The sequence below is a fragment of the Hylobates moloch genome, unplaced genomic scaffold (assembly GCF_009828535.3).
Source record: "Hylobates moloch isolate HMO894 unplaced genomic scaffold, HMol_V3 SCAFFOLD_3, whole genome shotgun sequence".
NCBI lineage: Eukaryota > Metazoa > Chordata > Mammalia > Primates > Hylobatidae > Hylobates > Hylobates moloch.
The window spans coordinates 83,149,803-83,173,714 of NW_026652278.1; the positions used below are offsets into that span (position 1 = coordinate 83,149,803).

Here is a 23,912-nt window from a genome sequence, read left to right on the forward strand (position 1 = left end):
TGGGAGGCCGAGGCGGGCGGATCACGAGGTCAGGAGATCCAGACCACAGTGAAACCCCGTCTCTACTAAAACTAAAAAAATTAGCCAGGCGTGGTGGCGGGCGCCTGTAGTCCCAGCTACTCGGAGAGGCTGAGGCAGGAGAATGGCGTGAACCCGGGAGGCGGAGCTTGCAGTGAGCCGAGATTGCGCCACTGCACTCCAGCCTGGGCGACAGAGAGAGACTCCGTCTCAAGAAAAAAAAAAAAAAAGAAGGCATCAGGGAGTGAGGGAGGGATGGAGGGAGGCAGGAGGGTATTCATCAACAAGATGAAATATTTCCTCCCAAGTTGTGTTTGCTTCTCCCCCCTACAACCCTGCAGTAAAAAAGTACCCTAAAAGAACAAAGGAATTTGAGAATTTGTGTGAACCTCACATCTGCTCTTTAATCCCCTCATACACATGGTGACACAAATACCAAAAAAGGGAGTGTGAGGGGGCTCCTTGGAGCATGGCTGGCAGCCGTGCCTGGCTGTTGTGTGTGACCCTCTTCTCTCCTGACACTCCTCTGCCTACAGAGAAATGGGAACCAAGAAGCAGGTGGCCTTTTCAGGATAGGAGACACATGCCCATTGTGGACTGCATTTGGGGTCCCGCCTGTGCTCAGGGCTCTGTCTCTCTTGCCTCACTCAGGGCTCATCCCAGAGCAGCCATCACTGTGCCTGCTTTCTGGGAGGAAGGAGCCCACCAGGAACACTGGTCTTTGACCCAGGCCCAGCACTGGGGAGCCAGCTCTGTACAGACATCTGGAGAAAGAGATCTGGATATTAATGAAAGTGAGAGTGGAGGTACCACTCATTTCCATGAGTCATTGACGGCCACTTGAGATGGAGCTCCAGGAAGCTCACAGAGCCAGGGGTGTAGACAGCCTCTGGGGGCCTAAAGGTGAGCAGAAGTGTCCCAATAGCCTCCTAACTCTGCCCAGGACTTCCTGACTCTCACACTTTCTCCCACATCTCATTCCTCTACCTACCTGCCCACCTCTGAGTTGGCCAGCGGAGGGCTGGCCTAGAGTCAAGCTTCCCTCCCCATGTTGTGACAGCTGGGGACCCCCCACCAAGACAGGCTGGAAGGCAGAACCCAGCCCCAGTCTTGAGACACCAACAGGATGACCTGCTGCCCCGTCTCCAGCTAGCTTCCAGCATCCCTCCCCACACCCTCCAGCCCCCTCCACTGCAGTGACGGGCAGTGCAGGATTGGCCGGGAAGCAAAGCAGGAGGAAACCACAGCAGGAATATGTGTTCCCTGTCCCTCTCTGGGACTCAGGGCTGAGTGTAGTGGAATGCCTGTCCCCAGGCCAAGACTCCTATCCAGCAGCCCCCATCCAAGCTATAGGGCCCACTGGCTCAGGGACCCTGCCAGCCCTTATCTGCTTGGGCCCAGGGGTGTAATGGCTCTCCACTATTGCCAGCTTCACCTACACACCTGAAAACCCTCCCTCCATGAAGCTCTTTGAAACCACCTACAGGAAGGCACCTGCAGGACCCTGACTGGTGGAGATGGGGTGGACTCAGCCCAGAGCTGGGAGCTGGTGGAGACAGGGTGGGAATAAGAATAGGACAGAGACAATGATGAAGGCTCCAGTGGCCATAAGATGAGCTGCCAGGCCCATCTGACAGCTGTGTGGACATGTCCGGCTGCCTCAACAAGCTGAGGTGAGCGTGGAGTCTCCTCCTGGGACCCCACCTGGCTGCTTAGGTCTGGCTTTTTACTGCACAGCTGCCAAGAGGTGCAAACAGGAGTGGCAGCATCCCGCTCCCAGCTCTCTGGGTGAGCGCCCTCTCTCTAGATCAGTCTGGTCACTCACCTGCCTCAGCCAAGTACTCTCAGGACCACAGTTGATGTAATACTTTTTCTTTAAATTAACTCCCTTTTTTATTCCACTAAAATATTCTAAAAGGAAACTTTATCTCAATGTTTTGCTGTACCAGTTTTCTGTTTCTTAATGCGTGTCAACATGGATACACATCTACATAAAAACTGTGTTGATGCAGGAACCGTCTAAGTGTTTTTCATACCAGGAATGCAGCACTCCCCACACTCTGCTCCAGCTCTGTGCCAGGGACACCCAGTCTTCTCACAGCCAGGGCATGATCCCTGCAGCCACCTTGGGGCACAGGAAGTGGGGTGCCTGGCTCCTTGTGTTGGCAGTCAGGATTCAAGCTCTCTGTCTTGGAGTGGGCAGGGCTGAGGGGTTCCTCAGCTTGGCAGTCCTGGGAAAGGAGCTTCTAATCCACTGGCAGCACTGCAGACAGCAGCAGGCCCACCTCTCTCCGGCAGGGCAGGGGGGCTCAGGACAGTTTGCCGATCCCTGAAGACCATGCCTTTGCTTTGGGACAAATTCCCAGGAAAGGAGGGAGCCTAGGCATCTGCATCACATGTATTTTGGCTCTGCTGATCACTAGCCGTTTTGTCTCTAGGTAAGTCACTTAAACCCTTTAAGCCTCTGCTTCTTCCAGATGTAAAGTAAAAAACATAAAATAATGCCAGCCTTAAAAATGTATGTGTGCATCAGAAATAATAGGTGAGAAGCCTCTGGCTGAATGCTTGGCACATAGATGGTATCCATAAATAATCTTTATTTTCATAATCAAAGACAAAGTCAGCCCAGCAACCCTTGATATTCCAAAACTTCCTTGATATTCCAAAACTTCCTTGGTATTCCAAAACTTCTTTGCAACCCATACAGTGTAAAGCTCAGACCCCTACTCTGCTTCTCAAGGCCCCTGGCCTCTGGCCTAAGCCTGTGTTCTGGACCTCCCCCACCACACCCTGGCCACCTTTGCTCTTCTCACATGGGACTACATTGACTCTTCACATAAATACATCAATTTTCCCACAGGACGGGTCTCCAAACATTGTACCTGTACCCCTAAGTCAACTTTCTAGTACCGAAGCTCGACTTCAGAGCATCAGCCTGTGCATGGACACTTTAAGCTAAATAGTCAGCGCTTTAGGGTGAACATATTTTTATCAATACCGCAGTGTTGGTGCTATACCAGATTATTGGCCCTTATTATCTTTTTAAAAAGTGGGAAAGGAGACATTAAGTTGCTAACTAAATTAAAGCAGAAAAAAATATAAATCATGAGGCACACTGCTACCAATAAGCCACTGCTTTCACTCTGATGTTCACTGGAACAGTCTGGGCACTAGGTGTCCTTCTGTGTAAGGAACAAACCAGGAGAAGAGCAGCGGCCAGATGTCAGGAAGAAGCAGAAAGGAAGTTTTTAGAGGTTAAGTGCATGGATGGAGGGAATAGAGATGCATGGATTGAGAATGAACTGCAAAAGAACATTCCAGAAGCAGAAGCCTAGGCCCTGTGTCATTCATCCAAGTGTCCATGGGGGATGAATTATGAAGCTAAATGTGGGGTATACTTATAATGAAATATTACCCAGTCTTAGAAAGGAGGGAAATTCTTACACCTGCTACGTATTTTGGGACTCCCTCCAAAATATGTATTTAAGAAGGAAAAAGCAAAGACCCATCAGTGTATTTGACATGCCAATATTTGTTTGAATGGGAGATATGCTATACGCTGTCTCTGGGTGGATACGAGGAACCTGGTAGCAGAGGACATCTTTAGGGAGAGAGGCCAGAAGAGAGAAGGTTAGCAATGGGGAGAAAACATCCAACATAATTCACCAGGCTTTCTTCTTTTTTTCTTACCATGTGAGTAGGTTGTAGCACACGGATCCAAACGCAAAGAAGATTCATGAGTCCATATGTTACATTGTGGCTTCCCACAGACTCCTCTGCCAAGCAGGCTGGCATTGCATCTCCTCTTGATAAATTGTTCCCAAAAGTTGATAAGACATCACCAAAGTCAATTTTGCATTGTCCTACTCAATCCTATACACCTTGAAAGAATCCCCATCAGCAAGGCTTTTTCCACACCAAAAATAATTTCCTCCAATAAGCACATGAAAAGATGCTCAACACCACTAAACCTGAGGAAAATGTAAATCAACACCACAATGAGATGTCATCTCACTCCCATTAGAATGGTCACTGTAAAAAAATAAAAAATAACTGGAATCCTTGTGCATTGTTGGTGGGAATATAAAATGATGCTGCCACTATGGAAAACAGTATGGTGGTCCCTCAAAAAATTAAAAACAGAACTACCATATAATCCAGTAATGTCACTTTGGGGAATAGGAAATATACCAAAAGAACTGAAAGCAGGGTCTCAAAAATGACAATAGCCCAAAGGCAGAAGCAACCCTCATTTGGTTTCTTATCCATTCATCCAAGTGTCCATCAGGGATGAATTGTGAAGCTAAATGTGGAGTATACTTACAATGGAATATTACCCAGTCTTAGAAAGGAGGGAAATTCTGACACATGCTATAACATGAATGCCTTGAGGACATGATGCTAAGTGAAATATGTAATTGGAAAAAGGCAAATACTGAATGATTCCACTTAGATGAGGTACTTAGAGCAGTCAAACTTATAGAAACAGAAAGTAGAATAGTGGTTGCCAAGGGCAAAGGAGCGGAGGGATTGGGGAGTTACCAGAGTTTCAGTTTCACAAGATGCGAAGTTCTGGAGATGAATGTTGTTGATGGTAGCACATCAATGTGAATGAACTTAATGCCACTGAACTCTATACTTGGAAATGGTCAAGATGGTAAATTTTATGTCATGTGTATTTTGCCACAATAAAATATATTTTAATTAAAAATTTTTTTCTGTTTCATAAATGTCACTTTATGCTATCTGACAGAACTAGACTCAAGTGTTTAAAAAGTATTTTAGAAGTTATGTTGTGTTGACTGTTTGTGTCCCCACCCCCAACTCACTGGCTTCATATGTTGAAGCCCTAATCCCCCAGTGTGGCTATATATAGAGATGTGACATAAAGGAAGTAATTAAGATTAAATTACATTTTAAGGGTGGGGCCCTGATCCAACAAGATTTGTGTCCTTGTAAGAGGAGACACCAGAGAGTTCTCTCTCTCCCCTCCCCTACCCCATGAGGAAAGGTTACTTAAGGACACAGCAAGAATGCTGCTGTCTGCAAGCCTGGAAGAGAGCCCTCACCAGGAACCAACACTGCTGCCACCATGATCTCAAACTTCAGCCTCCAGAAGTGGGAGAAAATTAATTTCTTTTGTATAAGCCATCTTGTCTGTGGTATTCTGTTATAGCAGCCCAAACTGACTAATACACGTTGTATGTAGTCAATGTTTACTCTCTACAGTTAATGTTTTAAATCACCGTGAATAACAATCATGTTTAACACTCTTCTTTAAAAAACATATAGCCCCTGTGTGATCTCATGTATATAACAGTCTCAAAATTTTTTAAAGTATAATGATGGAGGACAGATGAATACTGCCAGGGGTCACAGCTGGGGAGGATATGATTGCAAAAGAGTAGCATGAGAGAGTCTCTTGCAAGTGAAGGAACAGTTCCACATCCTGATGGAAAATGTATATGTAATGACATTTCATGCAATCATTACCTTCCTCCCCCAAAATGAGCATATGTAAAAATTTATGAAATCCAAATAAGGTCTGTAGATTAGTTAATAGTATTGTAGCAATGTCCATTTTCAGTTTTGATCATTGTACTATGGTTATGTCAGTGTTCTCTTTGGGAGAAGTTGGGTGAAAAGGACATGAGAACTCTGTACTACTTTTGCAACCTGTAAGTGATTCAAAAATTATTTCAAAATAAAAAGACTTTTAAAATGTATCCACAGTTAAAGTAGCTTTTATCAAAAAGATAAAAAAAAAAAAAAGCTGGTAATGGCATATACATGGAGACAGGAGAACACTTGTACACTGTTGGTGGGAACATAAACTAGTACCGCTACCAAGGAAAAGAGTATGGCGTTTCCTCAAGGAAACAAAAATGAAACTACCATATGATCCAGCAGTTTCACTGCTAGGTATATATCCAAAAGAAAAAACCTCAGTGTATTGAAAAAAGACATCTGTCCTCCCATGTTTATTGTAACACTATTCACAATAGCCAAGATATGAAATCAACCTGAGTATCCATCAACAGATGAATGGATAAAGGAAACACGGTATATATACACAAGGGAATAATATTCAGTCATAAAAAAGAATGAAATTCTGTTGTTTGCAACAACATGGATGGAACTGGGGGACATTATGTTAAGTTAAACATGCCAGACACAGAAAGATAAATATTGCATATTATCTCATATGTGGGAGCTAAAAAAAAATGATCTCATGGAGATAGATAGAGAGTATAATGAATGTTACCAGAGGCTTAGAAGGGTGGTGAGGATGTGGGGATTAAGCAAGATTAGTTAATGGCTACAACAATACAGTTAGATGGTAGGGGTAAGATCTAGTGATTGGTAGCACAATAGGGTAGCTATCATTGACAATAATTTATTGTATATTTCAAAATAACTTGAAGAATGGATTTGGAATGTTCTCAACACAAAGAAAGAACAGTTGATTTGGGGTGATGGATATTCTTGATTTGATCATTACACATTGTATTTTTGTGTCAAAATATCACATTTACCCTGTAAATATGTACCACTATTTCCTGATCCTAAAAAATTAAAAATTAAAACATGTATCCAATAGTTAGAGAATTTGTGATATTCTGTAGCTCCTTGGAGATGGAAGCCACTTTATCATGTGTAAGGTCTTGTTAGACTTCTGTACACAGGACTTTCATATCATCCCAGGTGCACTCCTGGTGAAAACAGGGGCACAACACGTTCAGCGCCCCAGAGTCGCTGAAATTCTGCATCCCTCTCACTTATAGAGGCTTCTCTCTGCCCAGAGGATTCTTCTCCAGTTCCCTCAGTCTGAAGCCGCTCACCATTGTCCAGGACAGCATTGTCTGCTCACCATCGTCCAGGACCCTCCTCTGCAGCAGTAACCTCACTGAGTGCTGGCCGCAGTGCCCCTCACTGTCTCATCCCACCTAATCCTCATTGCCCCCATTTTACAGATGAGGAAACTGAGACTTGGAGAGGGCAGGAGACTTGCTTAGGTGGATGGCGTGGGATCCTGGACTCAAGGCTGGGTCTGATGACACCCCCTCTGGGCTGCCATCATCCCCCACCACCACCACCACTCAGGCTGCCACCCATAGGCTGGCCTCTGGCAGCAGGTGTGAGGGAAGCCAATGGGGAGAGGGCACTAATTCAAGTCTGCAGCAGAGCAGCTGTTCTCAGGGTCCCCGTGGCCTGAGGCCATGCTGCTCTTATGTTCCCGGGTAGATAAAGTGCTTCACTTAGGAGAAAGTCTCTCCCGGCTGCAGGGCCATTAGCTCCCTGACTCCTGAAAAAACCATTTGGCCAGTGCTGACAGATGTGGCCATTACACAATCACTTAGCCCCCTCTCGCTGCCCCATCCAGATCTTGGGAGGGGGAGGGGCCTTGAGGCAGGCAAAGCCCTGGGGAGAGTCCACGCGATTCACTTCCTGGCGCTGCCTCCTCTCTGCTCTTAGGTTGCATTTTGCCAGGTCACACTGATGCAGCAGGAGGCAGCTTCAGACAGCGCCGTGTGCTGCCAATGACCTTGTTCTCCTGAGAGTGGTTCAAAAACTTCTTCACATGCATCATTTCCTTGACTCCTCACAATAACCCTCTGTACTTGAAGTTACGATGATTCTTTCCATGATACAGATAAAGAAATGAGGCACAGAGAGGTTAAATGGCCTGCCCACGGTCACATAGCTAGGAATGTCAGGCCTCTGATTCCCAGGCCTGTGATGCTTCCTCTGCCCCAGGCAGCGATAACCCTGCTGGAGTGTTACCATGTATGGGGAACTCTACCTCAGAGGAGGGTCTCCAGGGCCAGGGCTACGGCAAGGCCTGCTCCTCTCTGCTGAGTGGAGGAATGAGGCCACCAGAGACTGCAAGGAATGCCTTGCCCCCTTGGCAGCTGCCAGGCAGCCCTTGACCTGGTGGGCCCCTAGCTTGGGTAATTTCCTCCTACACCACCCCCCTTTGCTCTCTAGACCCTGGCTCAGGGTGGATGAGTGCCTTCTCCCACTCAACCCCCCACCACCGTGTGGCCCAGGCAGGGTTGGCAGCCCTCCAACAGCTGGCAAGCCTCCTCTCCCAGCCACAGCAGAGGTCCCCAGATAGGGGTTGCTGTGGCATCTGGGCCACCCAGCTGAGCCAGGCCAGGGCCAGGCAGCCGCAGCTCCAGCGTTGTCTGACAATGCACCCAGCAAGAGGGAGGGGGTGGTGCCCAGGACCTAAGGAGGTGTGCTAAAGAGCAATGGCCCATCCTGAACACAGCCAGGCTCTGACAAGAAGCAGCTTCACCCGGCAGGGGCCCTGTTGTCAGCTAAGAGGCCGGTGAGCAGATGGCAGGCAGCAGCAGTAAGTACAGGCTGGGTTCCCAGGCTGGTCTCCTTGGTCCATCCGGCAGAGTGCAGGACAGGCCCTAGGTGCTTCCAGGGTACCAGGACAGGAGAGGCCCTAGGCACTTCCGGGGCACCAGCCAATGCTGCTTTCCACCGGGCTGCCTCGCTTTGTCTTGAGGTGGCTCAGAAAGAGGCAGCTAAAAAGCCCATATCTGAGCAGGGGCAGCTGCCTTCTCTAAAATGCTCTTCCTCAGGACTGGGGGATGGATTCTGGTTTATCCAAACCCATTACCCTGACTCCTGTTATGGGACTGAGAGCCAGGGGGGCCGACTCTGCCAGAACAGCTCAGGCTGGGAGGAATGTTGGGGCCACTGCTCTTGGCCACAAGGACTGCAGGCCCCAAGCACCTGCCAGTCTCGCACTAATTATGTCGTCCCCCTCAGATGGCAGTTGGTGGTGCTGCGGCGAAGGACGTCCAAACTCGGAGGCCAGGGCTTTGTTGTCATTGGGAGTATGATCTGGACACAGGCAGGCAGCTGAGAACGGCTCCAAAGGGACACCTGGTGTTCCACAGCCCTAGGGTCTTTGAGCTTCCTGGGTGCAGCAGGCACACCCTCCATTCCTACAAGTTTGCTGGAGCTGCTGTAGAAGGTATTTGGCCAAGTCTTGATGAGAAAAACAGCCAAATGTGGAATTCTCTGAAGTAGGCTGACGGTGTTCATCAGTGGAGACCAGAATGAAGCTGCATTATCATTTAAAAATAATGAAAGTATAATCCCTTATAGTCCCTGTCTCAGGGAAACCTATCATCCTTTGGTTTAACTTGCCTCAGCAGGGACTGGGTTTTCTACATCTGTGCCCTTCTCTGCCTCTGGTGCCATCCCTGTGGGGGTAACAGGGGTATATGCTGGGTGTCGACTCAGATCCCCAGCCCAGAGACTTAGAACCATGTTCCCTCCCCCGGGCAGGGCAGGGCCAGAGCGGACATGATTGACCACTCCTGATGAGACCAGAGGTGTCTGCCGGCTCAAGTCCCCAAAGGGTGTGGCTGAGGCTGGAAAGTCACAGTGATCCCGGCCTGGCTGGTGGCTGTGAGAGAGCAGAGAGGGCCAAGCTTCGGGGGAAAACGAAGGAGGTTCCTGACAACCCCCTGCTTCTTGGTGCCTGTCTCACTGGGATCCCAGGACTAGAGTCTCAGCCATCCTGAGCTCCATGAGATCACTTGGTATCCTCCTCCTAAAGGTGCTTTTTGACATAAACTGGCTTCAGTGCTTTCCAGTACTTGCCACTAGAAGAGCTCTCTCTAAGACACTCTCCCTGACCCCAGCCTTCATGCCCACCCCTGCCTCTGAGTACCGCAGATTCCCTTCCAAGCTCAAGTGCCTGGGCACACGCCTCCTCCTGAAAATCAACCCTCCTACAGCCCACAGAATTTGCTCAGGAAAGGCAGTGGCAATCCCAACTCCCTCTGCAGGCTCAGGCGCAGCTGAGAGCCATTCCATCGTTTCCTTCTTGAGAAAGTGAGGTTTTCACCTGAAAAAGGTCTTCAAGCCTTTGACATGTGTGAGGCTTGGTGGAACAAGAGCTGGCATTTTTGCTGCACTTCGTCCATGCCAGGCACCATGTAGCTATCCACTCATTTAATCTCCAAAGAGCCCCGGGAGGCTGGTGCCATTATTATGTAGATGACTGAAGCACATAGAGGTTAGGTGACTCACCCAGAGTCACACAGCCCTTAGGGCTAGGATTCTGAAGAAGTGAAACATGCTCTTAACCAACTTCAACAAAGCTCTGAATCTATAAAGGTTTCACTTTTTCTGGTGAAGCCAGAAAATTAGGAAGAAAGAGAGTTTCCATTACGTAGACTGGTTGAGTCTCAGGCACCTTCTTGGTGTCCCGTCTTGCTAGAATATCCATCGGAGGGGCCCAGAAGCTCTGGGCACCACTGAGTTCAGGGATTGCTGCTGGGCCTGCTCTCAGACAGGCACACACCTAAGGCCAGGTGCAGATAAAATGGGGGCAGGCTTGCCCCGGCCCCTGCCAGGCCGGACCCAGGGGAGGGAGACACTGAGGTCTGACAGGGCGCTGGGGTGGTTCATTCTCCCCTTCCACAGGCCCATCCAGGACAGAACCCAAAAGACAGTGAGCAAAGTGAAACCTGCTGGGACCGACGGGTCCTCAAATGCCTCCGTGGAGCTCCTGGCCTTGAAGACTGAGCCCAGTTGATCTCATCAAGTCATTTATTAACCACTCTCTGTGTGACAGCCAATGAAGCTGAGCTTTCCCTCTTCCTATCAGAGCCTATCAACTATGTAGCTTCACAGAAGTTGCCCGACCTTAATGTGCCTCAGTTTCCTTAACTGTGAAATGGGAATAGTAGGACTTACATTGCGGGTTTATCATTGGGATTAAATGTGCTAACCTATGTAAAGTTCCCAGGAAATGAGACAGTGGCAGAGTCAAAGGAAGTTCTTTCTACCCAACTGAGAGATCAGACACTGGGCACCCACTGAGGAATGGAGAAGGAGCCCCCAAGTCCCCCAGGTCCTATGCCAGGGCTGACCGCCCTGACTCCGTGCCATGCCACGGTTGCTCCTCCTCTGGGCAGGCTGTCATGCCCAACAAGGCCAGGCTGCTGCCCCAGTCACAGTCATAACTTAGTGGTTTCTAGGCTCCTTTCCCATAACCTGGAGTGCATTCAGGAATGGACTTCATTTGCCTCAACTAATAAATGAATAATAATAATAATTAATTAATCAATCAATCCCTGGGGCCCGAGCCTCCTTCGCACACTGAAGCCCAGCTGCCTTTTACAGTCACATGATGAACTTCGGCAGACAGGGCAACCTACGGGGGCCCCAGCGAGAATGATCCTGCAATGCAGTGCTTGTCAATGCCTTGGGGAGGGCTCTGATCTGCACAGGGGTTCTGATCCACTAAAAGGTTCCTGAGCCAAGGCCTCAATGCCCTCCTCCTGGAAGTTTCCAGGTTTCCATTTGCACATTGGCCAAAGTGGAAGATTGAAGAGCGCAGACTCCACCCAGCCCTGCAGCCTCAGGGCTGGGAGGAACAAAGAGAGGACCTGAGCTTTTTCCGTCTTTCTTTTAACTCCTCTAAATTTATTTGGGTATTTAAACAAACAGAAACTACATCATGCATCGTTACTTTTTGCCTTTGTACAACAAAACTAAGTACTCAATATCTCTGCAGAGGTTTGGTGCTCATTTTCTTTCCTTTCTTTCAGTAACATCAGGCAGACTTTTCGATATGATCCAGTTTTGCACAGTCACTAGAGTGTCGCATCATGAATTATTAAATCAGTGCTTCGTGGTAATACATAATTTCTTATCAATTATTCATGCTAATGTGTGTGTAGTTTACTTAATTGTGTTATTGACGATCAAAAGTAATTTCCTGAAAGTCCTCAAGGACACAAAATTTAATCAGCATAACTACTTTTCAGATGCAATGCTGTTAAGTATTCTTAATTTGCTCAACAGTTCACTTATTTATGTACCTTTCTGGAGGAAATACGAGTTTAATCAAACAATTAGATTGAAGAGTTAGTGTGCATAAGGGCTTGAGCTTACATCCTTCAACCAAACATTCGTAATTACAGGGAAACGGAAGCAACTTTGCCGCTTTTTGGCAAATCGTTTCATCTTTATACTCAACAAGCAAAATACAGCAGGAAGAAGGATTTGATTTTTTTCTTTAAAGGAGACAGTGTGTTTTATCAAATGCTTCATAGTGATCATAGACTAGGCATGATACACTCAGGAGTATTATTTGGGGGTCATGGAGTGGGGGAAGGTAAAAAGGGGGCAGGAAATGTGAAAGTAGAACATTTTGATGATAATAACTGAAACCAAAATAACCATCATGAAGGCAATAACTATCCGCATGGAAACACCATCAGCAAAAGCCACCAAAGACTGCAACCTTTCAGGTGCCGGGCACCCCTGCCAGAAAGCGGCAGAGCTTATGCTATTGCACGTTCCCCTTGGGTCTCCTCCAGGTCACCATCCTCACAAGAGAAAACAGCCACACTAGACCAAAACAGAAATCTCTGTGAAATTTGGCCCTTTGGAATTAATGCTCTCCACACCATGAGAAAGCTGCCTTCCCCATGCTCCATATCTGCACATATGCAGTTCCTATCTCCTTTCCTACTTTTTTTCCCCCAGTAAAAAACTACCAGCACTGAAGAGTCCCCTCTACGTGCCAGGCACGTGGGGAAAGGTAGTTCATCTCTATGCATAATTACTTCAGAGGCATTCCTGAAGGGCTTCTTCCCTCTCCAAGGGCCCTCAGGCCCTCCTGGACCAGAAAGCTACTTTTCAGTTGCTTAACTTCCCACCAATCCACAAGTCTATTTGGGAGAGAGGAAGGGCTTGCAGGTGAGTGCTTCAGGTACAGGGGCCACACTAGTTCCACACCCACAGTGTCAAGACAGCAGCCCCCAGTTCATGCAGCAGGTGGCCTGGGTGATTATCCCAGCCCCCTGGCCAGATGTGCCAGTGAGATCTCCTGGGTGAGAGCCACCGTGGTCCTCTGGGACAGGCTGTGTCCTGTTGGCCCCTCCTTACCCTACATCTTCTCACTTTGTAATGAAGCCCACAACCAATATTCTCCAACAAGAGAAAGGGCATTACTGCTCATCTTGGTCCAGGGGAGCAAGAGTCGCTTGGGGTTCCACCAGTTCCCCAGTTCTTAAACACTGTAAGCGGGACAGGCCTTTTTCTTTTCATGAAACTTCAGCCCATGCCACAGTTCCTGGGGTTGACAAGACCTTCAAAGGCAGCCCAGGGAGGAAATAGGAAGGGAGACGGATGAGGAATCTACCTCCCTCCGAGACTCTGGGCCTGGATGGAAATCCAAGGGAGGCTTCTCACAGAGAGGGCTCTGCTGCCACCAAGTGCCATCGGGATCTGTTGCCAAAGAAGCCAGGACAACACTGCCGCACTGGTGGGACTCCAGAGGGACCTTCCAGGTGCCAAGGGAGCTGCGGGTCTCACTTGCCCGTCCTGGGTCCATGCAGAGGCCCTGGGGCCACTGGCTTCTCCTTGCTATTTGGAGAGTTTTCTGTAGGGGCTGAGGCTGGGAGAAGCAGGGGCGGGGGAGGGCAGGCCGGGCGGGGCACTGTGGACCCTCATACACTCTTCTCTGCCTCGCTCTGTTCCTTGGTGGGAGAGGTCTTGTCCTGGCTGCCATCTGGGGGTGCTGGCTTGGCGACAGGGCCAGGGCTGCTGCTGGTGGAAGGCAGGAGGTTGGCCGACTGCAGGACGGCTTCTGAGTGCTCGCGGGCCTTCATGCGCAGGGCGGCCACGCTGGCCGTGCGGTTACTCTGGCAGCCATAGGTGGGAAGGAAGGAGAGTCCCATGGGGTCTGGGACGCAGCAAGAGCACAGTGGGCCCCCTGGAAAAACGAAAAATAACAGGCTCCCATCACTGTCTACTTTCTGCCTCTCAGGGCTGGGTGACAGGAAACGATCTGAGTTCTGAAGACAGAAAGATTGATTCCCTCTGGTGCCAGATACTAAAGGGAGAAGGACAAGTGCTCAGAACCTCAAAGACACAGAAATAAGGGACCTAGTTAATCGTTCAAAGGATTGTCAGAGCATCAGGGACACCTGGCCAGTCCTGGCTCCCTTGCCAAGCAGCTGTGTGGCCTTAGGCCAATACCTTGGCTTCTCTGAGGCTCAGTCTCTACTTCTGTAAAATGGAGTAATACCTACATCGCAGGATTATAAGGAGGGTCCCATTAAGTCATTTCACACTCCCAAACTGTGTCAAGGCACCCCTAAGAACTCACTGGGGCACTGGGGCACTGCGGGGATACCTTGAATGGAGGGAAACCCAGCCACACGTGTCAGGTGCCGGGCAAGCTGCTGGCTGCAGGCAGTTCCCGGCTTAACCACGAGATCCTGCTGCATTCCTGTCAAGAATGTTATCGCTTTGTGAAGCTGGGTTTTGCAAGCACCACACAAAATTCCACGTTGGAATATAAAATGTGTGTGGCGGAGTCTAATAGGATTCCAAGATTAGAGAAGCTGTACAAAGTTTATAAGGCACATAAGCCCCTTAGAAAGGAATAGCGGCTATTTAAAAATGAAAGCAGTCAGGTGCAGTGGCTCACACCTATAATCCCAACAGTCTGGGAGTCTGAGGTAGGAGGATCGCTTGAGCCCAAGAGTTCAAGACCAGCACGGGCAACATAGTGAGACCCTATCGCTACAAAGTAAAAATAAAAATAAATTAACCAGGCATCATGGTATGTGCCGATAGTCCTAGCTACTTGGAAGGCTGAGGCAGGAAGATCACTTGAGCCCAGGAGTTCAAGGGTGCAGTGAGCCATGATTGCATCACTGCACTCCAGCCTGGGCAACAGAGCAAGTCCCTGTCTCTAAAAAATAATAGCATTAAAAAGAAAAAGAAAAGAAAAACATTATTTTTCTTTCAATTTATAAGTATTATTTTTCAAATGGCTACTAAGTTGTCAGGACATATTTAGTGAGTTGCTTGGACCTAATCATGGAATGAACAGAACTGTTCACTGTTAGATATTGCTTATGGCCCAGGGGTGTCATGAACTGAGGTTTGAGAACCTCAGAGGGAACTAATTCGGAAAGTGCTTAGTGTAGGTCCAAGCCCAGGTCAATCCTTCTCACCCACGTGTTGCCTCTTGGCTGGTGATAATGGAAAATATGGAGAAGAGGGAATTTCTGAAGTGGTCTCAGCCGAGGCTGAGGGCTGCAGCAAGGTCAGCACCAAGGTCAGCACACTTGTGTCCCAGCTCCCCTGCAGTCCTGGACATGTCCTCAGGCTGCAAGTGAGCTTTGAGCTGCTGTCTTGCCTTTCTGAGCATGCTCTGGAGTCCTTCCTCAAGCCACCAAGGGGCAGTAATCGTGAGACAAATGCCTGTGCTCACTGGAGCCTGGAAGGCCACCCAGGCCTGGCACCCACTTGTAGAGATCAACCTCAGGGGCAGCCGGAGCTGCACCAGCTTTTCCAGCAGCTGGGACGTCCCCACCCTCCCTTCCCAAGACAGCCTTCCTAATGCCAAAGCCAGGGTACATTCTGCTCCCCTCAAGCATATTCACGTATCCTCCTCTTCCTTGCCAAGCCTGCTGAGAGACAAAGGGAAGCTCACCTTTACCACCCGCTGCTCCTCTCATCACATTATGGCTACCCATAATGTAGGCGTGGCTCATTCCCCTCTCCAGGTAAGAAAACTGAGGCTCCAAATTTGCACAGTTTATTGTAGAGATGGGACCAGAACCTCCTGGTGTCCTTTCTCTCTCCTGTACTGTAATGGGAGGTTTAAATGCAGCTTCACCTCCTACCTCAAGTTTGACTGAGGGACTGATCCAGTAGGCAGCAGATACCAAGATGAGTGTGAGGCAGCACTCGCAGAGTGTGCAAGGGAGCTCTGAGACCAGCCCCACTGCCCTGCAGGCCCACTGGCCTCCGGCCTGTCATGCTTTTGGTCAAATCCCGGAGCCTGGCTGCTCCACTTCTCCTAAGGGCTCTTACACAGGCATAGCCACACCCTGACAGCAGTCACTGAGAGACTCTCATGGGGAATGACAGCTTTGGCTGGGAACAATGCCTGCTATGAGCCTCAGGCCTTCCTGACGGTTAGAACCCACCCCCACGGGGCCTTATCTTCCTCTAAGTCTCCCTGCCCAAAGGCACTCACTGGTGAGGAGCACCTAACGTGTGAAGACACCAAGTTATTAAGAATGGTGGTCCCCCTTGGAGTGGGTATGCTGTAGATTTGTATTTTCCTCTCTATGTCTATTTAGAATTTTTCTTGTTTTTCTACAATGAAAATGAATGTCTTTTAAACTTAGAAACATAATGTTAATTTTAAATGAATGTTAAAAAGAAGGAAGGCTGAAGACAGACCTAGCAGGCACAGCTGAGAGCAGAGACTGGTTGGGGCTGTAGGCTCTCAGGGACCTGGAAGGGGCCACTGTCCTCAAGCTTAGCCCTGGGTAGCCGGCCCTGGGTCAGGCCAGTTGAGAAAGATGGGCTCAATCCATCTCAGGCTGGTATTAACCCAGTCAAGGGCTTGCTCCAATGTAAGCATCAATGGTGAGTTCAATGCTCTGTAACTCAGTGGCAAATCTAGCCATATGCCAGACATAGAAGTGACAGAGACTCCTTCCCCTGGAGCCATAGCCTACAGCTGCTGGGTCACGTCTGCAGCGGACCCCAAGAAAGCTACCCATAACTGTACTCCTGGCCCTCAAAACCCAAACTTGGAAGTCAAGAGGAATAAATTAACTCACAGAACCAAGGCTGCAGCAGGGTAAAGAGTCTACTTGTGCCTAGCTCACCCCCCACAAACATACACACACAGCACTGGATTGATGGGAAACTGAGGACCAAGTGAAGCCAAGGACCCTGTGGTTAAAAACCATAAGGACTGTACATACCATGGAATATGATTCAGACTCAAAAGGAAGGGAACTTTGACACTCGCTCCAACAGGGGTCAACCTTGAAGACATTATGCTAAGTGAAATAAGCCAGTCACTAAAAGAACAAATCCTGCAGAAGTCCTCTTCTGTGAGGTCCCCAGAGTACTCAAATTCCCAGACAGAAGTAGAATGACACGGACCTGGGGCCGGGGAGGGGAAGTGGGAATTGTTCGCAGGTAGAGCTTTGGTTTTGCAAGATGAAGAGTTCGGGAGATTGGCTGCACAACAGCAGGAATGTGCTTAATACGACTGAATCATACACTTAAAAATGTATGGTAAATTTTATGTTATGCGTATTTTACCATAATCAAAAAGAAAATAAGATAGTTTTTTTTTTTTTTTTAAGTGTACTGGCCAGAGGGGAGTTGAGGGCAGAGTGATTCAGGAAGATGAAGTGCACACAGGGCAGCCTGGGCTGTTTTTATGGCTCCTGCAGTGAGCAAGAATCTTCAAAGCCCCTCGAGCCGCCAAACACTCACCCAGCCACACCCAGTCCCACGTCCATGGGGCTGGCACTCTCAACCCACCGCACTCACCGGGCCTTTGCCTAAGGAAGCTTCGCAGGGTTTTCACACATCCCTCCAGGTCTTGCCCATTGGTGGCAGGGGCAGGTGGGGGTGGAATTCCTCAGCAGGCAGCTGACCCTGATAGGTGCGCACTGACCAACAAGAGTCTTGGGGCCTGGCACAGTGGCTCACACCTGTAAAATCAGAACTTTGGGAGGCCTAGGCGAGTGGATCCCCTGAGGTCTGGAGTTCGAGACCAGCCTGACCAATATGGTGAAACCCCATCTCTACTAAAAATACAAAAATTAGCCGGGTGTGGTGGCATGTACCTGTAGTCCCAGCTACTCCAGAGGCTGAGACAGGAGAATTGCTTGAACCCGGGAAATGGAGGTTGCAGTGAGCCAAGATCATACCACTGCACTCCAGTCTGGGTGAAAGAGTGAGACTCCTTCTCAAAAAAATAAAAAGAGCCTTGAGCACACAGCCCAACATGTGCCATCGCTCCTTTTCCTCATCTGCACCCTAAGCCTGGACTGCAGCAAAAGTGTCCGTCAAAGGGGGCGGATGCCCGCAGGTGGACGCACCAACACGGTAACAGCCACACCCAGGAATGTGGCAAATGAGCCCTGGGCATCTGAAGGGAGGTCCTCAGAGGCTGCCAAAGGGGCTTCCCCTGGACCTGCCCAGACCTAAATGAGAACTGGGAAGATGTGTGGATCCAAGACAGAGGTATGGACAAGACTGAGAGAGGCCATCTGTGTGAGAGACAAGATTAAAAGCAAAGAGGGGACAAATCTAGTGAGATGGTTAAAAAGGAAAAGTATGAAGTCTATAATCTGCACCCAAGCATCCAACTGCACAAAGGAGACATGGCTCAGCAATCAATCATGTGGTCAATACGACTTCACAGTAACGTCACTGCCATCCCACAGGGTTGTGGGTTGCCTTAACAGAGGCAGAACCTGCAGAAAAAGGGAGGGTAAAGTCCTTCTCTCTGGTGTGATGGTCACACCATGCCTTATGTCTCCCATCAACAGACACCTCTGTCATCACCCTAAAGAGAAAAGCAGTGGGGGGGATAGGAACTACAGTGATCTGGGCACATACACATGTTAACTTAAATTGTCCAACAACCAGCATCTCCCTTGAATTCTATAGCCATTTTTTGCAAAGGAAAAAAATGATTTCCACAAGCAGGATTCTTAAAAAACTGACTCTTGATTTCTCAGTGATCTGACAGTATCAATATGCTGCCTGCACAAACAACTTCATGGACCCTGAACACTGCTGAGAACTTGAAATAACATGATGGAGCTTCATCCTCTGGGGTTCCCAGGGTGACTCATTAGTAAATAGCTACTGAGTAAAAATCCAGACCCAAAGCTCATGCACTTTGGCCATGAAACGTGTGCTCAAGTAGAGGCCGGGCACGGTGGCTCACACCTGTAATCCCAGCACTTTGGGAGGCTGAGGTGGGTGGATTGCTTGAGCCTAGGAGTTTTGAGACCAGCCTGGGCAACATGGCAAAACTCTGTCTCTACAAAATATACAAAAAAATTAGCCAGGTGTGGTGGCAGGCACCTGTAATCCCAGCACTTTGGGAGGCCAAGGCAGGGGGATCACCTGAGGTCAGGAGTTCAAGACCAGCCTGGCCAGCATGGTGAAACCCCATCTCTACTAAAAATACAAAAATTAGCCAAGCATGATGGTGTGTGCCTGTAATCCCAGGTGCTCTGGAGGCTAAGGCAGGAGAATAGCTTGAACCCAGGAGGTGGAAGTTGCAGTGAACTGAGATCATGCCACTGCACTCCAGCCTGGGCAACAGAGTGAGACTCCATTTAAAAAAAAAAAAAAAGCCAGCTGTGGTAGCACACAGCTGTAGTCCCAGCTACTAGGACCCTCACCAAATGCTTGAAGATTCTCCTATGTGCAAAGTGCATTTCTAACATAAGTTGTCTGATTTCCAAGACTGCCACAAACTAGAAAGAAATGTGGCTACTAGTGGCAGACACATTGATGGTTAATGCTGAGAAAAGAGACAAAATTTTATAAAACAGCCAAAAACACTCAAAATGCACAATAACCTGGAGCCATTTGCCCAGAGGCAAGCAGAGCAGAATCCCGGGATGGCCCAAAGCCATCACAGCGGTGATTGTGGGTCACAAGACATGATGTTTGACAGGGCTTTGAAAACTGCACCAAGCCTGTGACTATTAGTCATGGGGCCACTGAGTTGGCCATGAGAGGAGCTAGGCACCACCTCTTTATTATGTCATAAGGTGACAAACACACTTATAAAAGGTCTACCCTAAAACCAAGTCATGGTCTACCCTAAAACCAAGTCATCATTATGGAAATCCTATAAATGAGTGACAATAGGACGTCTCTGGGGCCAGAAAAGCCAATGCAGCTGTGTAGGGCAGAAGAAGGTGATCAAAAGAAGAAGGTGGTCAGAAGAAGGTGGTAGAAGAAGTCTGGCCCCTGACCCCACTGTTAACCAGACACGGGACCCGCCTTTATCCACTCAAGCTTCATCTTCTTCGCCTTAACACACCTACTTTGGGGATAAATCCTATAAAGCACCTGGTACTTAATCCTCAAACAATTATTTCCACAACTCCATACAAATTAAAGGACAATTGTAAGTCACAGTTCACAGCTTATTCCAATTTCTAGTTCGATTCCATGACCAGCTGAAGAACCCAAGTTGTCTTGAGTATCCCCCAGAGGACACCATGTTGGACACGAGACCTGCGACAGTACTCATGCACACACACGTAACACTACATACATGCACATAGGGTACACGCAGTGACTGCGCTCACCAGCACTGCGTGCCTACCCTGCCATTGGCACAAGCCATACACTTTTTCACAGCTGTATTTGTTCCTCAGTGAAATCTTCCTATCTGGCCAAAAAGTAATTTATACTGCCAAGAGAATTTTGAAGAGTAAGCCAAAGAAACTTTCAAAACCCCCTCCTAATTACTTGATTTCTAGACATGGGACTCTAGAAGGGAGTAGCAGAGTATTTTTGTTTGTTTGTTTGTTTTTAATTTATCAAAAAGCTATCATGTGCTCACTTCAGCAGCACATGCACTAAAATTGGAACAATAAAGAGAAGAAAAGCAAATAATATTTTTTAAAGATAAAAAATTTAAATAAAAAAATTTTAAGCTATTATGAATGGGCTAAAAATTAAATTAGCTATTAAGGAAGTCATCCTTTTGCACATATAGCAACAAAAAAAACATGAATCAACCCATGGCCCAATAATAGGGAACTGGCTGAATAAGTTATACCCATATAGAACACACTGCAAATGTGACAAATTATATTAAAGGAGGATATTTAGTACCATGAAAAAGATACTAATGAAATAAGACATTTAAAAAATAGGTAAAGGAGCAGTAAATAAACAATAAGTCATCAGTAAGTCAACATGCATACATTTTGGAATATGTATACCTGTGTATAAAACATACACATGCGATAGACTGAATGTTGATGTCCCCCCACCCCAAAATTCATATGTTGAAATCCTAAACCCCAAGGTGACAGCATTGGGAAGTGGGGCTTTTGGAAGACGATTAAGTCATGAGCACAGATCTCTCAGGGACTAATGTCCTTACATAAGAGACCCCAGAGGGTTGCCCTGTCTCTTCCTCTTCCACTATACAATGACACAGCAACAAGACACCACCTATGAATCCAGTGCCCTCACAAGACACTGAGTCTTCCAGCACCTTGATCTTAGACTTCCCAGCCTCCAGAACTGTAAGAAATAAATTTCCATTGTTTATGAGTCCCCGGGTTTATGGTATTTAGTTATAGCAGCCCAAACAGACTAAGATGATCCATATCCACATATACTAAAACACATATATGCATGTAGTGTACATATGTATACGTACAGCCATGGACCACATCAATCTAGCATCATAGGTGTATGTATATAAATATAAATTTACTTAGAAAAATGTATAAATTTAAATTCTTAATTTAAACTTTTTAATTTAAAAGTTATTAAACATATGTTTATTAGAGATATATATATTCATAAATGACATTTTAAAATGTTCCAAAACCAAAATATTCACAGTGGCTGGTTCTGGGTGTTGAGGCTATGAATTTTTTTTATTTGTGTTTTATTGTATGTTTTGCTCTTTCTAAACTGACCAGGTATTACTCTCATAGAAAGGGTAATCTCCTTGGGGTTTGTGATTTCCTGTCTTCTCTCATTCAGATGATGGCAACAGATGTTCTCCTTCATCACAGAGTCCCACACAGGTTGCAAAGGGATAAAGACCGTGTCTTCATCACCCAGTGAAGACTCCAGGATGGCTAATGGCCTCCGCCTGCACTCAGGGTATTGACAGCAAACATGGGGCTGAGGGTGCGCCATGAGATTCACCAGTGAACTTCTATTCATCTCCCTTCCCATTTGTGTGGACCGAAGTCAGTGAGTCCCTTCCTGCCTGCCCCCACCCCATGAAGCCCCTAAAAGGCCATGACTCCCTTCCTCCCCCTGGCAGGCTTGTGCCATCACAAAAGTCTATGCAAGAGCCCTCTGGTCCTTAAATGCAGCCTGAGAACATGCTACTACCTCCTGGACACTAAATTAAAACACACAATTTGATTTCCATTAAGTTACAGCAAATTCTGCTGAATTGATCTAATCGGCCTCCATTCCTATATGACATCATGCTTTAAAGGCTTGGTCTGAATATAAATACTTAATGTAATAAATACAGTCTGAAATATTTGATTTCCTTGGCAGTTTAATTGATCTACTACCAAGACTGACAGGAAAAATTAAGTTAGCTCTGTCTTGTCTCTGCCAATAGCACATTTTCATCATAAATGTATGTGGACTCCAATGCCAGTGACAAGGAGAGCTCTCACACACGGTTTTCCTGTTGAACGTTCAGGTTAGGGTAACAAGAGTTGAACAGAAAATGAATACATGGATTTATGAGATGTCTAACGCAAACAGCATAGTTCACTTATTTCCACTTTATAGTAAAATAAATGAACCAATAAACATTTTGTGAGTCATCACACCAGTTCCTTATAGTTCACGTGGAGAGTTTAAGTGGGAATATTGGTAGATGCCTACAATATTTAAGCATATTTTTAGCTGCTGTGTTTAAGTGCAGTCACCAATAATCAAACAAAAAACAAGGCCAAATTCACACCTGGACACACTATCTTCTACTAACGGAACTCCTGAAGTACTTTCTCCTCCTCTTGTTTTATGGTTTATTTCTTGTCTTTTCACCATGAGCTGTGTTTGTTTTTGTACACTCCTCACCTCTCAAGCTTGATGTATGTGCTTCCCCCATCCAATCTCACAGCCCTGATTGCAGAACAACACTGTCCCTTTTTGGTACAAAGTAAACACTCAGTGAATATTTGGTGAAGGGAGAAAAGGAGAGAGAATCTATCTTTCTTGACCGAGTTGGCACATTTTAGTTCCTCAAAGTTACCATCTCCCGGGTTCTAAGCTTCCTCAATACCCCATGGAAAGAAAAACTGTATTCTTAACGAAGTTACCCAGTCTGATCAATGTCAAAGTACCTGAGCTAATTTGGAAGGGGTTTTGGTGGAATCAGCTCTAAATCCCACTCATCCCTTAATTTCACCTATTACGTGTAAGGCCTCTGTCTCGACAATTACTTATTCACTCAGCAAACACTCATTGATGGGGGCCAACTCAGCCGACCATTCCAACCAGAGCCTTGTGCTGTGACACAGTCTCAGGGCCAGTGCACGTGTTCTTTTTCTGCTTGGATGTCTCTGCAGGGTCAAAAAAATAATGACAGTGGCCCCCAGATCCAAGGACCCTCAGCACAGCCAGAGCAGCCACAGGGATGCACGTTCCTAGCAGTCAGATGCCAATTCACACAACCCTCCCTCCTTCCAGCGGCAGCCAGAGCTCGGCATGGGCAGGCTGCTTCTCCTGCTGCCTCTGGCACCAGTCAGAGCCTTCTGCTCAGCTCCGTGCACTCCAGGGCCCCATTGATTAGCAGGAAGGGCAAACCCATCAGCACCCATAGGAAATGGCTTCTGGAAAGTGAGTTGCAGGTTTTCAAGCCAGAAGATGACAGAAGATGCCTGTCAAAGCAGCAGAATCAATACAGGGTGTAGGGAGCTGGAAGGTTGCACACCCAGGTCCCTGAATTGTTGTGCCTCTGCCATTCATGCTATGTGATCTTGGACAGTTCTATCTCTTCTGCAGGCCTCAGGTTCCCCCACTGTATTCTGCAGAAGCAGTGGACACATGCTCAACAAAGAGATTGCCTACAAATCTTAAGTGCCAGGATTCTCCACCTGTCTTCCTGACATCAGCTAGGCATGGAGGGGCCAGGGTTGACCCGGCCACTTTCCCCATGAGGAATGACCACTTCTGTCCCTTGAGTCCTCTGCTCCCCAAATACCTGTATCCTCAGTAACGAGCCAGGAGCCCTGGGAGACTGTGTTGCTTTCCTGGAGCCCTATGTGTTGCCCACACACCATGAACCCCAGTCACCATGCACTGGGTACTGGGAGACTCTC

The 23,912-nt window shown here is 47.6% G+C and overlaps 1 protein-coding gene across 1 annotated transcript in view; it reads right to left on the reverse strand.

Moving 5' to 3' along the window:
• Positions 1-11,460: 11,460 nt before the first annotated feature.
• DRGX (dorsal root ganglia homeobox) overlaps positions 11,461-23,912 on the reverse strand; it is a 29,872-nt gene continuing 17,420 nt past the window's right edge. Inside the window, exon 7 of the mRNA XM_032171434.1 lies at positions 11,461-13,780. Coding sequence (XP_032027325.1) covers positions 13,515-13,780 — 266 coding nt within the window. The 3' untranslated portion in view covers positions 11,461-13,514. The remainder of the gene's footprint in view (positions 13,781-23,912) is intronic.